At 36.3% G+C, this 15,213-nt stretch overlaps 1 protein-coding gene across 1 annotated transcript; it reads left to right on the top strand.

Moving 5' to 3' along the window:
• Nucleotides 1-329: 329 nt before the first annotated feature.
• On the top strand, nt 330-5,718 carry LOC104892362 (phospholipase D beta 1). The gene is made up of 10 exons (XM_010678275.4): nt 330-1,991; nt 2,278-2,394; nt 2,574-2,768; nt 3,022-3,270; nt 3,361-3,429; nt 3,523-3,670; nt 3,836-3,984; nt 4,515-4,691; nt 4,802-4,999; nt 5,192-5,718. Exons 1-10 carry the CDS (start codon nt 1,047-1,049, stop codon nt 5,483-5,485), a joined length of 2,541 nt encoding a protein of 846 aa, XP_010676577.2. The 5' UTR covers nt 330-1,046; the 3' UTR covers nt 5,486-5,718.
• The last annotated feature ends 9,495 nt before the right edge of the window (nt 5,719-15,213 follow it).

Genomic DNA, 15,213 nt, shown 5'->3' with positions numbered 1-15,213 from the left:
GAAAAGTCGTATACGTGTACCGATGTCCAACTTTAGGTCGGTGCCTCTACATCTTTAGATTTGTCTTATGAGATAGTCGAATTTGTACCTGTACCCGATACTTGCACCCTTATCCGTGTAGCATATATATCAACTAAAAATCTAAAGTAGGTAATTGGCCTCCAATACCAAAAGTTCCAAAATCCGTCACTGTCTGTCGATATAAACCATATCCACTCACTCTCATGAGTTTATAAACCTCATATACCTTGTATGATTTGAGATATCGGTTCTAAAACTTCTAATCTTCCTTATTAAACACTTAACATGGCCCATTCAAAACTCAATACTTGACAGTTGACACTTAAATCAGCTCACAAAAGTGCCCTAATTTCCAACTCAAAAAGAAGCAGGAGAGCACATTGGCAAGACCCAACTGTAAAAACAGACTTCTAAAAAGTGGAAACATGTGAATATCCGATCATAAATCCTTCCTTTCTACTAACTTTCTTATTTAGAAGTTTCCTCGTCCCCCTCTATATTGCTGCAATTTGCCAAAGAACTATCTTGTTTCATTCAATACCAATCACCAAAGAACAGTCTTCTCTTTCTTGTTGACTTTTTTTCAATGCAAGAACTCATTCAAATAAATGTTCCCACCAACTTGTTTCTTGCTTCCCACTCTCTTCCAATCATTCAAAGTCTCAATTTTTCACTTCAAAATTCAAACTTTTGTATCTATTCTGTTGTTTCTTCAACAACCCATTTCGATTTAGTTCATCTTTTTATCAAGGGATTCTCACCTGGGTAAACTTGGTGTTTATAATTTTCACAAAGAATCCAGATTTTATCTCATTGTTACTGCTTTAAAATCAGGTATTTTGATTGGTTGAGCAGTTTCTAGACTATTTTTGTAGATTATATTGTTCAAATTCTTTTCCATCATATATTACTTATAGTTAGAAAACAATAACAGAAGTGGAAAGTCACAAACATTCGGTTATTTGTATCATATTATTGGGTTTTACTTCTTTGAATAGATTCTTGATTAAGTTGTGTAGAATTATATGGCTCATTTTAGCCAAGTACATTCTTCTTCCTTTGATGGGTCTCAACATGGCCAAGGTATTGAGTATTTACCATTTCAGACCTCTCATGGGTCTCTAAAGGTTATGTTGTTACATGGGCATCTAGACATTTGGGTTAATGAGGCCAGAAACCTCCCTAATATGGACTTATTTCACAAAACCTTAACTGATTTATTCGGCGGTTTGTCGATTAAAGGAATGTCGAAAAGGTTAACAAGTGATCCATATGTGAATGTTTCTGTTGCTGGTGCTATTATAGCAAGAACTTTTGTGTTAAGAAACAATGACAACCCTGTATGGATGCAGCATTTTTTTGTACCTGTAGCACATACTGCTGCAGAACTGCACTTTGTAGTTAAAGATGATGATGTAGTAGGTGCTCAGATCATAGGAGCTGTTGGTATCCCAGCACAGCAGCTATACTCTGGTGCAAGAATTGAGGGAACCTTCCCAATTACTAAATGCAATGGTCAGAACTGGGAAACCGGGGCTACTTTGAAAGTTTCGATTCAATATATTCCGGTGGAGAGAATGAATCTTTACCATTTGGGTGTTGGTCCTGGTCCTAATTATCATGGGGTACCTGGGACATATTTCCCCCTTAGGCAAGGGAATAGAATTACTCTTTACCAGGATGCACATGTTGAAGATGGTACACTTCCTGATTTTAGGCTTGACTATGATATGCATTATGTGCACGGGCAATGCTGGCGTGATATCTTCAATGCTTTATCACATGCTCGTCGATTAGTGTACCTCACAGGGTGGTCTGTAACCCACCTTGTAAAGCTGGTTCGTGATGCTCAAGATGGCTCGGGTATTACATTAGGAGCTCTTCTTAAAGCTAAAGCGCAGGAGGGTGTACGAGTGTTGCTTCTTGTGTGGGATGATCCTACTTCTAGGAGCATTTTGAATTACACTACTGTGAGTGGAACCTATACACTATTCTCATTGTTATTGTTTTTTGAGATTTGCTTGTCAACGAGTTACTTTCGTTAAATGAGAGCAGCTATGTGGAGTTTCATATAAAAGTGCAAATTGTACTCTTAAAGTTGAGAGTGCAATATCTGCCTTCCCAATGAGATTGCATATAATTGCTATCCTAGTATATCTTTTATGTTCATTGCATAATGAGTTAAGTATGAGGCTAATCGTCTGCCCAAGGAAAAAAAAAAGGATCTTGGTATTGATTTATGTCTCATATGTGTAGCAAGGTATCTTAGCAACAGGTGACGAAGAGACTTCCAAATTCTTCAAGGGCTCGTCAGTGCAAGTGATACTTTGCCCACGATCTGGTGGAAAAGGCCATAGTTTTATCAGGCAGCAGGTATTATACATGTTATGTCCAGATCAGTTTAATGTGCTATAACTTTGTTTCATCTATGTGAAATTCTGTATCATTGGTAGTGTTATACCTCAACTGTTCTATTATGTATGTACATTACATACATTTAGCATCAGCAGACTTCTTGCTCTGATTTGTCTATTTGATTTTACTATGGCCAGGAAGCTGGAGCAATCTATACCCATCACCAGAAAACTGTAATTGTAGATGCTGATGCAGGTCATAACAGGAGAAAGATCATTGCTTTCGTTGGTGGACTTGACCTGTGCTCAGGGCGATATGATACCCCAGGGCATACTCTTTTCAGAACATTGCAGACAGTACACAAGGATGACTTTCATCAGCCAAACTTCACTGTAATCATCATTATGTTCAACACCTCTTTCACTGTATAGTATACTTGTTTCTCTGGATATTAGGAGATGCCTCTAAATTATAGTTATTCAGACATGTTGATGCAATATCATTCAACAATATATTTGTTGGAATGCCTCTAACAAATAGTTAGTGGATGATGTAAAATATCTGTGTATTTTTTTACTGTGGATTCTTTGAACTTTCTTGAATACATTATGACAATATTGATGATTTTGGGGCTCTAATCAACAGGGTCCAACTGATGGATGCCCTAGAGAACCATGGCATGATCTCCATTCTCAAATTGATGGTCCAGCTGCATATGATGTTCTGGCCAACTTTGAGGAGCGTTGGTTAAGGGCTTCGAAACCCAGTGGGCTTCAAAAAATGAAAAGATCTTATGATGATCATCTGCTTAAGGTTGATAAGGTTCCAGATATTATTGGACGAGAAGAAGCTATTAATCACAGTAATAATGATAGGGAGTCATGGCATGTGCAGGTAACTTGACTGTTTGGAGTTTCTCTTACATGTTAAAGTATTATCACAAGCTGTAATGATTAACTAACTAATTAACTAATGATATTCCAGATCTTTCGCTCAATAGACTCCAATTCTGTTAAAGGATTTCCGAAGGATCCAAGAGATGGAACGAAATGGGTGAGCAATTTTGGTTTTCGTCTAACTTCTGTGTATTACATCACAGCTTAGTATTGACTATTAATGATATTTTGGTTATTTATGTTGAGCCAGAATCTTTTGTGTGGAAAGAATGTACTCATAGATATGAGTATACAAGCAGCATATGTACATGCCATCCGATCTGTGCAACATTACATTTACATTGAGAATCAATACTTTCTTGGCTCCTCATATAATTGGGATTCTTACAGGGACTTGGGTGAGCTATTCAACATTGTACAATTTGATGTTCTGGAATTTTTTATAACAGCTTCTTGTACAAATCTAGTTTACTTCTGCATATATGTGTGGTATGTGTATTGTGTGCTCTGAGTGATGACGCGCATGCCACAGATTTTCATGTAATTCTTTTGATTCTGTTCAGGTGCAAACAATTTGATACCTGTTGAAATTGCTCTTAAGATTGCCAGTAAAATCAGAGCACATGAAAGATTTGCAGCATATATTGTTGTTCCTATGTGGCCAGAGGGTGATCCTAAAGGTCTCCCAACGCAACGGATTCTATTTTGGCAGGTGGATTTCATATTCTCTAGTCTTTGGCTCCTTTAGTAAGATACATCATTGATAATGAACTTGCTAGCAATTGCTTGTCCTTCTTCGTACCATATCTGACTCCGATTTTCCAAACATCATCAGATTTTCCCTTAATCCTCTTTTCTTTTGATATGGAGTGAGATTAAAACACAGCACTGATGTTACCAACCACTCATATAGAGTATTTGGTTGATAGAAAATATTTTAGGAGAAGTGTTTAACCATTTTCCTTCGTTCCAAGGATGAGGGACATTTTCCTTTATAAAGAAATGCCAAATTTCCCACCCTATTCCAAACATATATACTATTTCTCTTCTCCCATCATCTTCTTCCCTCCGTTTTGATCTTTCTTTTCTCTTCAACTTTTCGTAAAGAACCAAACAAAGGAATACTAATTCTAAAGCATGTTTACCATTAGGATACGTAAATCCATGGAAATTCATTTACCATCACAAATGCTTTCCATTCAACCAAACATAGCCTTACACACATTATCCATGATTTTGCAGTACAAGACAATGCAGATGATGTATGAAACAATCTACAAGGCTTTGGTAGAAACAGGAATGGACACAACATATGAGCCTCAAGACTTCTTGAATTTCTTCTGCCTAGGAAAGCGTGAAGTTTCCGATGAAATAAGTGCAGGAAATTCTGATACTGCTTTAAATGGGAATACTCCACAGGTATATATTTATCTCATTTTCTCTGCCTCCACTTTACTTGTGTATTTCCTTAGAGCTGTCTATTATTGTTAGCATGTTACACACTAATATGATCTTTTGCTTCATAAAAGGCGCTTTCAACCAAAAATCGGAGATTCATGATCTATGTTCACTCGAAAGGCATGATAGTAGATGATGAGTATGTGATCTTAGGTTCAGCAAACATCAACCAGCGATCCATGGAAGGCACTCGAGACACTGAAATTGCAATGGGCGCATATCAGCCTCATTATACTTGGGCTACAAAACATTCTAATCCACATGGGCAGGTATGCATATGGATCACTTCTACCTATAATAGAGCACCTCATTGGCTACTTGTACAATTTATCATCCTAGAGGCATGTATATGATGTAGACAAGCCACTTAACTAGTAAAACCTCTCAAGAAATATACATTGTGACATAGTATACTTCTATATAATTTAGCAATATGATCAACAGATGAATCCATGATGCAGGTATATGGATATCGGATGTCGTTGTGGGCAGAGCACCTAGCAAAGCTTGAGGAATGCTTTACACATCCGGAGAGTGTCGAGTGTGTGAGACGGGTACGATCTTTGGGTGAGCAGAACTGGATTCAATTTGCTGCTGATGAAGTGACTGAAATGAAAGGACACCTTCTTAAGTATCCTTTGCAAGTTGATGCATCAGGATTAGTTAGCCCTCTTCCTGGATATGAGACATTCCCTGATTTAGGTGGGAAAGTCATGGGAACTTTCTCTGGCATTCAAGAGAACCTTACTATATGATCAAACAAATTTCATGATTTATTTTATAGTTAGCTATTAACTGTTGTTAATTGTTATTGATTACATACCTTTGCTTGTCTTTCTACTTGATTAGTGTAATTAAGGAAAAAAGCTTGTAGGATGTGCTTAAGTTAAATGATGATTAACAGTTTGCTGTATATTATTTTCCCTTTGTAATCTGGTGTTGAAAATTTGTAAGTGTCATGTATACTACTTGGATTTGAGGGCTAAAATTTGCCTTGTACACACATAGTTCAAGCTTTATGGCTATGTAAGTATTTTTGGAAAATGGATTGCTTTATACTTCTATTGATAATTTCTCCATCGGCCCGTTTGGTAATTGGTCATATATGGTGGTAATGGGAATGAATTTGTGTGTAATTTTGTGAAAAATATCATTGTCCATTCCCATGGTAATGCTAATTTATCCTAAAATGTCCACTTTCCTTCTTGAATTTTCATTCCCATCCAATACCACCTTGTAGATAGTAATGAGTGGTAATGAAAATTACTTCCCCTTGGAGACAAAAACACAAGTTTAGGGGTGAGATAGCTTGCCCATGGAGAAAAAATACCTCCCCATAAAGATTTTAAGGGTGCTTCCCTAATAAAATTACACTTAAAATTCATTCCCATTACCGCATTTTATTAACGACTACCAAACGGGCCGCATAAGTATATATGGGAATGGGACTACCAACTAAAGATGGTTAATGCAACGTTGCTCCAAACGAACCGGGGAGGTTCAGAATTTTCATAAATTTTGCTTATTTGAAACTCTAATTTTTTGGTACATTTTGTTTATTTAGATGATTCAAATGAATGAGGATAAGAAAAAATAGTATCTGGTGTACCATGCTCGAGATACACCTGGTAACTCGGGTGTATGATATATATTTTGAGGTTCAATTATTAAGGAGACCTTATGTAATGATCTTAAACAAATATGCGTATTGTGAAACGATTATATATGGTTATCAGTATTAGCTAGAAATTTCAATTACTTTCTACATTATTGTAAATTGTTCTTTCTTATGTTTACATATAAAATTATGGAACAATTATATGTAATTAGTAGTATCAAATATTCTCCATTAGTACAATATTCTAGTTTCCTTAAATATATAGATATACTTGCCGTTTAAAAGAGGTGTCATATATCGATTCATGAGTTTGTCTTGTAAGAGACCACCTACTTTTAAATTAAAATAGGCAATGGTAAGTCCAATATTAGAAAGAGAAATAGACTAATAGTGACTAGGTTAATTTCTTTCAATGACTAGTTTAATCCATTTAGTGACTAAGTATACTTTTATATTAAAATTAGACCGTTTCTTTTAATATTTTTTGTACTTTATATATGTATATAATAAAGGTGATGAGAATTTACTTTAAAGAAGAAGGAGGAGGAAATCGAGTATATTTCTTGCGAGAGGCCGGTGAGAATTAAATCTCTGTTATCTCATAAGAATTGGAAGAAGGACTTCATAAGTCACAACCACTATAACAACCTTCATCCACACTTTATATATACTAGCATTATATGCAAGCGATGCTTGCGAAGCCGAGGGTGAGTAATTAACTATTTTGCAATTTGTTAGATTGATTTCCTCAGTTTGTTAAATTGATTTTCGTTTTTATTATTTATATTTTTAATTAATAGAGTGGTATGTGTTGCATTTTCCTTTATAATTAGGGGTATATTGGTCAAAAAGGATGAACATCAAAATCCTCAGACTTCCCATATATAATAGAGATCTACTAGCTCCATTCATTCCTATTTGTTGTTCTTATTTAGAATCTTTTTGTGAGAGGACGGAAGTCAAAGTGTACAAACAGAAATGGAGGGAATATAGTTTATTAGACACAAATTATTGGCTCAACTTCTATACATCGCCCCCACAATTATTTAAAATCGCCCAAAAAATAGTTGAAATGACCTCTATAACCTTCTCTTTTTTTTCTTAAATCACCACCACCCACCACCTACCAGGCTGCCACCACCACCACCAACCTCTGATCCTGCCACGACAACCCTTAACCCTTGAGTTCTCTCTCTCCTTCTCAAGCCCTTAACCCCTGATTTCTCTCTCTCCTTCTCACTCGCCGGCCACCTTCTGCTGTGGCGTTGTACTCGGACTTCCGGTGGCCTCGCTGGTCCACCACCCCCCGACGACCTGAGATCAAGACCACTAGTGGACGCTCTCCCTCGACCCTCAGTTGAATTGCGTGAAATTTTTTTAGGACGTTCGCCCCATGGCCCAAACGTCTGGCCTGGACGTTCCGGCCATGGGTGGAACGTCCACCACGGACGATCACCCCATAGCCGGAACGTCCAGGCCAGACATTCCGGCCATGGGGCGAACGTCCACCGCGGACGTTCGCCCAAGCCTAAAAAAATTTCACGACAATTGTAGGTGGGTGATGGTGGTGGCTGGGGGACGTAGGTGACGGCGGTGGAGGGTCGCAGGTGGCAGTGGGGAGGTAGGAGTGGTGGTGGGGGTGGTGGGTGGTGTGGAAAAGAGAAAAGGGTAAAATAGTTCGAAAAAATGGATTTGGGCGATTTTAAGTAATTTTGGGGCGATAATTAACAACCCCATAATTTATGGTGTAACAACTTACAAACTAACACTTTTTTTGTAAAAAAAAAAAAAGAAAAACTCAATTGACATGAGATAAATGACAAAATGACATGAAATTCATGTCATTATTTTTGTTGTCCATGTCATTTTATTTAAAGTATATGTCGTTACGCATTTTACACAATAAATTATAGTGTAATATGTTACACACTCTTTAATATATATTCGTTATAGGCTATACCTTCTTGTTGTATACAACAATGGAAGTATGTAGTATTATGCTATGTTAATTCTTTCATTTCATTATGATAAGGATTCCTTAGAAAAATTGTGATTAGGAAGAAAATAGGGAAAGAAACAAAAAGTGTTTACGTAACTTTTGATTTATGAACACTTACTAGCTACCAATCAGAAATTTAGTTAATAAATTATACCTTTGGATCTGAATCTCAAGTTCCTCACAGTCACACGACCAAAAATTTGTTGTCATGACAAATCACGTGGGCCAAATGAGCCAAGTTGGATCTTTACAAGTTACAAATCTTACAATTATTGATTTGTGACTCATATTTTTTTATTCTAAAACTTTGACTCGGATTTGTGATATTTATTATTAAAATAAGGCAAAAGTTAACATGCGTTCTTACGACGTTGGATAAGATAACTAAAAAGGACCTATTAAATGAATCTAAATATTAATATACACGATTGACGCGTGATTTTGAAATGTTTACAAGATTTATATTATTTCAGAAAATATATTTAGTGTTTATCCAACGCTTTATAATATCCGTTAGCAATATCCTTGAAACAATTATCTATTACCTCCATTCGATAGAGTTTCACCTATCTTTATTGTACCAAGAAAAACATGAGAGATTATGTAACTAGGTCATTAATTACTACATTTGTTACATAGGACATAGCTTGTATAAGTGGTTACCTTATTGTTTTTTAATAGCAAGGAGAATGTAGTTGTGAGATAGTGTAAAAAGTAGTTGGTCCTTAGTGGGGCAATACATAATAGAATAATAAATTTATTTGCCAAAAATGAAATAAAATAGAAATGCAAAAAAATTTATGGAACACTAAATAAAGTATTAAGCTTTCTGATTAAATGCAAAGAAAGTTTTTGTTTTGAGTTGAAACTCCCAAGTTTTCTCTTTTATATTAAACAAAGGTTGCGCCTCCCTTTTATGATTCTAAAATCTCATAACCCTCCTTACAACCCTGATATTTACAGCTATTTATATCAATCTACATAAGACCTAGAGAATAACAATTAACAGTTTACACTAAGCTTTACACTAGTAGACAAAAGTATTACAGTTGGCTACTGAACTTCTATACATCACCCTACTATTACTTAGAATCGCCCAAAAAAAATTGAAATTCCAATTATAACCTTTTTCTTTTTTATTCTTAAATCACCACCACCACCACTCACCTCCTGCTGGCTGCCACCACCACCACCACTCACCTCCTGCTGGCTGCCACTACCACCCACCCACCTACCTCACTCCACCACCCTCACCTCCATTGAAATCACCCTTCTCTCCCCTTCTTCAACACCATGTGTACCACCACCCACCTCACTCCACCACCCTCACCTCCACTTCCTTCGTCGCACACAACCACCACCACTTCCTACGTCGCGCGTCACCCTTCACGTAAACACCACCTCCACGCAAAAGCTAAAGAAAATTGATTTTTTTTTTAAAAACGCGAACGTCCTGGCTGGACGATCACCCCATGGCCAGAACGTCTTGGTCGGACGTTCGAACCATGGGGCGAACGTCCTAGCCCGACGTTCGCGTTTTTTTTAAAAAAAAATCAGTTTTCTTCAGCTTTTGCGTGGTGGGGGTGGAGGTGGTGGACGTCGCGTGAGGTGATGGCGGTGGAGAATGATGTCGCGGGAGGTAGGTGATGGCGGTGGAGGTGGCAGGTGGCGGTGGAGGTGACAGGTGGCAGTGGGAAAGTAGGTGGTGGTGGTGGGGGTACGGTGGTGGGTGTTGTGGAAAAAGGAGAGGGTGATAGGGCAGTGGTGGTGGTGGGGGTGGTGGGGGTGGTGGGGGTGGTGGGTGGTGTGGAAAAGAAGAGAGGGTGAAAGGGTATTGGTGGGATGGTGGGTGGTGGAAAAGAGAAAAGGGTAAAATTGTCTATAAAAATAAATTTTGGGCGATTTTAAGTAATTTCAAGGTGATGTTTAACAATCCTCATCTGGCTATGGTGAATCAGCATTACACATGATCTCAGGTGGATCCGTTTGTATATAATTGGAATGTGATGTAATTGGTTGAGGTGTGCGGCTGTCATAGGCTGCATATTTCTTTAAACACTTAAAATGAAAATGGAACTATTTTTATGAAAAGGGGAGAGTAAGAGATTTCCATACAATTATAGGAATACTTTTTTCTTTTGAGGGGAATTATAGGAATACTTAAATAGTTTGCTATGTATCTTGTTAATCTATTCTTCAATTAGCGCCAATTTAATAATTTTTTAATCTCCTGTTAAGAAAATTAAATAAATATTGAAGTGTTGCAATGGTATTAAAAAAGGGCAAATAATAGAGTACTAATATGTTAAATACGAAAAAAAAACCTTTTATCCTACTTATTTGCACCATTATTTGCGCTATTTAGTATTAAAAGTAATAAACAATAAGAATAATTGGTTAAATATATTTCATTATTTTTACTGTCAACAATACACTACTTTAAAATTTAATCATGATTAGGATTAGGAGTAACATGCAATAAGAATAGCTTGTTAAATATATAAATAAAGAGAGTATTTAATTATTTGATCCATAACTTATAATGCACCCCTTCTGCTTGCATTGGATGTCAATTGTCAATGTCATTTTTAATTCATCTTGGAAGAAGGGTGTCTAAATGCGAGATTACAACCTCCAATAATACATATTCATTAATGGGAAATAGTGTTTTAGGACCAGATGGGATCGAGATCCATATCCATTCCCCAGTTCATTCCCCATAACCGATATGTCGAGGTGCTATCTTCCCTTCTTTTTTAAATAATTTGTCATTATACTCCCAAGCGCTATTTTTGTACTCCCTTCGTTCTTTTTAATTTACTCATTTTACTTTGGGAGAAAACCAAGAAGAAAGTACGAAAATATGAAAGAAAAACTGAAAAGTGAGAGAAAACAAAAAAAGAGTTAAAATATTAAAAAGTGAATGATATGGGTGGAAAAAGATGAGAAAGTAGATGTGATATGTTATCAAAAATAGATAAAGCAACAATGTGTAGATTAAAAAGAAACGGACTAAAAAAGAAAGTGTATAGATTAAAAAGAAACGGATCAGAAAGAGTATTTCTAAAGCATAAATTTTGACTTCAAGTATTCTAAAATTTGGCTAAAAAAAGGGTTATTTCTTATAAAGTTTTGTAGTTAATTAAAGAACCCTTTAGAATATATTGTGTGAGAAAAAAATATTTTGCTCCATTTCAAAATAAGTAATTAGATTACTTTATTTGACATTAAATGTTATCTATTTCATTCTTGATCACATAGGTCTCTCTGTTTTTATTCTCTAAGTTTCACTCTTCTCCTCCAACTTGTACTTGTGTCTAACCTCATGGTAACACTTAAAAAAGAATGGAGGAAGTATGATAAATATTAATTTTTATCAAAATAATTCATTTGTTTCCAAATACAAGCAACTTTTGCACAACAACCACTATTCATTAACCAACATTATTTCATATTTTCTCACAAATATATGAGAAAAATTATATAAAGTGTAATCTTACTTGATTCGTCTTAATTCATACTTTCATAATAGAAAATTTTATCATAACAAACCTTTTATATGTCATTTTTTGTGAAATACAACCTTTTAAATTTCTTTTGCCAACTTAAGACCTTAACAAAGAATTTACATGTGAATTGTATAGGAAAATCATTTTCACGTGGAATCATGTTATATTTATCACAATATATAAGTTTTCAAATATCAATAGTCATAATTTTTACTAATATATAATTAAAAAAAAGTAATGGTCAAAGTATTGCATGGTTGATGGGTGTGAAAATGTAAATGTAGCAAAGATCATGGAAAGGAGAAAGCAGAACTTTGCTGGACAGATTTTGACTCACAAAGAGGGAGGGAAACAAAAGGTGAATGATTTAAAGTTTTACTTTTTTTTTTACCGAGTTTCATAACAAGGTGTGCAGTTTTGATTAAAGAAAATTGTCATACAAAGTGGCTTCTCATATTTTTTTTAAAAATAAATAAATTATAAGACGTCTTTTCACAATAAAATTAACAATATTTTCGATCAATTATTTTTTTTATAAGGTAAGGAAAAATATGACAAGTTGGGGGAATAAAGGAGATTTCAATTTGTCAAGGGTGATAATCAATCCCAAGACCTCTTAGAAATAGATGCAAACTATAACCATCAGGCTATCCCTCACTCTCGTATTCTTGGTCAAAATCATCGAAAGTTTATATTTCAATAAATCACATATATTCCTCAACTATTTTTATAATTGCACTATTTGTATAACAAATAAAGATAGATAGAAAGTGATACCCATATAATAAAATATGATAGAGAGAAAACATTATCAAAGAAATAAAAAAACTACAATTAATACTTTCCTAGTTCTAAAATAAATACGTCCTCCCTAACAAAAAAAATGCAACAATTGAATATTTTATACCTCACAAATAATACCTAAACTAGTTATTAGTCCCGGGCTATGCCCCGAGTAAGAAAATTTTCCATTTATTAATATTGTACTTTGATATGATAACATTAAATACAACTTGGTCTAGTGGTTAAAACTTTACATGAACCATGGGTCATGGATCAAAACCATACTATGCAATTTCTAATTTTTTATTGTACATGGATTACATGAACTAAAACTCCCTAGGGAGAGCGCCACGTGGCACCGTTCCTCGTTTACGCACGCCTTTTAATATATTAGTATAGATGTTGCGTTTTTTATATTACGGAGGAAGTAAAACCCTTATCATGTTAGCCCGTTTCAGAACAAATGAAATGTTAATTTATTTGGTAATTACTTTTTCCAATCTATGTCCTCATCATATGAGTCGCTCTTTTTCTTTCCCTTTCCCTCTATCTATCTCCTCTCCTAAATCCCCGTGTCAAGACGTACGTTTTATTTAAGACAGAATGGAAGACTTATAAAACTTCCACATAACAAAAGAGAATTGTATTATATACTCCCTTTATCAGTATTTACCTGTTACATTTTATTTTGCACAATTTTCAAGACAATTTTTAATCTTAAATATCTCTTATTCTGTTTGTTAAAATTTGATATTAAAAATCTAAATATCGAGATAAATATAACAAAACTACACATAGCTATCTTTCTTTTACTTTTTTTGAGGGGAAAAGCTCGTAAAATTATATTAAATCAAGTTCCGCCAAAGATACAATGCTCTGGGGAAAAGAGTCAAGCCAAACAAGTTCAGAATTACGAGCACAATCCCAACGAGCAGTATTGCCCGCTCGACTAACATGGGAAAAAGAGAAAATAGTAAAGTTCATACACAAACTAAGAATATCACCAAAAACTCGAAAAAAGGGGGGAACACCCCTCTTGTTTCCTTTTCAACGCATTAACCACCAGCAAAGACTCTCCTTCCACAATAATCCCATCATGCCCGAAACGCTGCACCAACTCAATAGCATAAGCTGCCATTACCTTAGCCATAGAAGCATCCCACATTACCTCCACTCGCTTCACACACAACATTATTATCCTCCCTGCAAACTCACGAACCACCACACCAAGACCTACTTCGCCATTCGTGCTCACACGCGCATCAAAGTTCACTTTCAATTGACCCATCGAAGGAGGGAACCACGAGGAAGGCGAGCCACATCCACTAGCAGGGCTACCGAATACACTTTTAGCATACAAGCAATAATCCTCCACCATGTTCGAGAAGTAGCACGTAATATTTGGGCCATCACAAGATAAATTTTCGAACATAAACTTATTTCTACAATACCATCCAGCTCACATAAGTGCACATGTAGGGCGAAAATCATCCCAAGTACACCTCTTCACAAGCCACTCGAACTTGTCGACGAAAGAGGAAGAAGGAGCCTCGAGGAGCAATTGAGTAAAGGGGCTAACCTGCCATATAGCCTGAGCAAAGGAGCACTCAAAAAGAGCATGTGAGATTGATTCATTCGGATAGCTACATATCGAACAAGTGGCCGTATCACTAATATGTCGAGCATGAAGCCTTTCCTTTACCGCCAAACTCCCTTTACATGCTCGCCAAAGAAAATGATCCAACTTCGGAGTCCCCTCAACACCTCACGCCACAACTCAGTCTCACGTGCCCCATATTGCAGCCGCCATGTTCGAAGATGACCCATCCGTCCTAGCCAGTAGCACGAACGTACGGTAAATATACCATTGCGGGAGGGCCACCAATATAAGTTGTCCGCCGGCCAAGATCGAGACAAAGGGATACCAAGTACCTGCTGCCACTCTTCTTCAATAAAGGTTTGTTGTACTTGCTCTACATCCCATCCACCCCTCTCAAAATCAATTAATTCACATACCCGCATCTCCATATTACTAGTCTCACTTGGCGTGGGGACACAATGAGTCCCATCCCCCATAATCCACGCATCATCCCACACACATATGCACATTCCCGAGCCCACACACCATTCCAGCCCTTCTAAAAGCAACGATTTAGAGCCCCATACACTCCGCCACATGAAGCTGGGGTTATACCCTCTTCTCGCATCTAGAAAAACACTATCCTTGAATACCGAGCTTGAAGCAGTTGATATAGAAGAGATGAATCCCCTTGACATAGTCGCCAAGCTTGTTTTGCAAGGAGGGCTTGATTAAAGCAATGTAGGTCTCGAAAACCCAACCCGTCCATAAAATAAAATAATCCGTCGAAATTAATAATTTACTACTTTCTCTTATTTTTAACATAAATAATTTACTTTCTCAAACCTTAAAATGTACTCCCTCCATTTATTTTAATCTACTCCCTTCACTTTGGGGGAGAACCAAGGAGGAAATACGAAAGTATAAAAGAGAAATCGAAAAGTGGAGAGAGAAACTGAAAAGTGTGAGAGAAACAAAACAATGGATTAACATAT

Source organism: Beta vulgaris, chromosome 5 (assembly GCF_026745355.1).
Source record: "Beta vulgaris subsp. vulgaris cultivar EL10 chromosome 5, EL10.2, whole genome shotgun sequence".
Lineage (NCBI taxonomy): Eukaryota > Viridiplantae > Streptophyta > Magnoliopsida > Caryophyllales > Amaranthaceae > Beta > Beta vulgaris.
Note: the sequence above shows the minus strand (reverse complement) of the source record. Positions and strands in the feature narration are given on the sequence as shown.

What these genes read in the sequence shown, in the direction of transcription:
- LOC104892362 (XM_010678275.4), top strand. Translation starts at nt 1,047, where the DNA reads ATGGCTCATTTTAGCCAAGTACATTCTTCTTCCTTTGATGGGTCTCAA. An exon ending in GCATTTTGAATTACACTACT is followed by an intron (nt 1,992 to 2,277) that starts GTGAGTGGAACC and finishes TCATATGTGTAG; the next exon opens with CAAGGTATCTTAGCAACAGG. An exon ending in AACGGATTCTATTTTGGCAG is followed by an intron (nt 3,985 to 4,514) that starts GTGGATTTCATA and finishes ATGATTTTGCAG; the next exon opens with TACAAGACAATGCAGATGAT.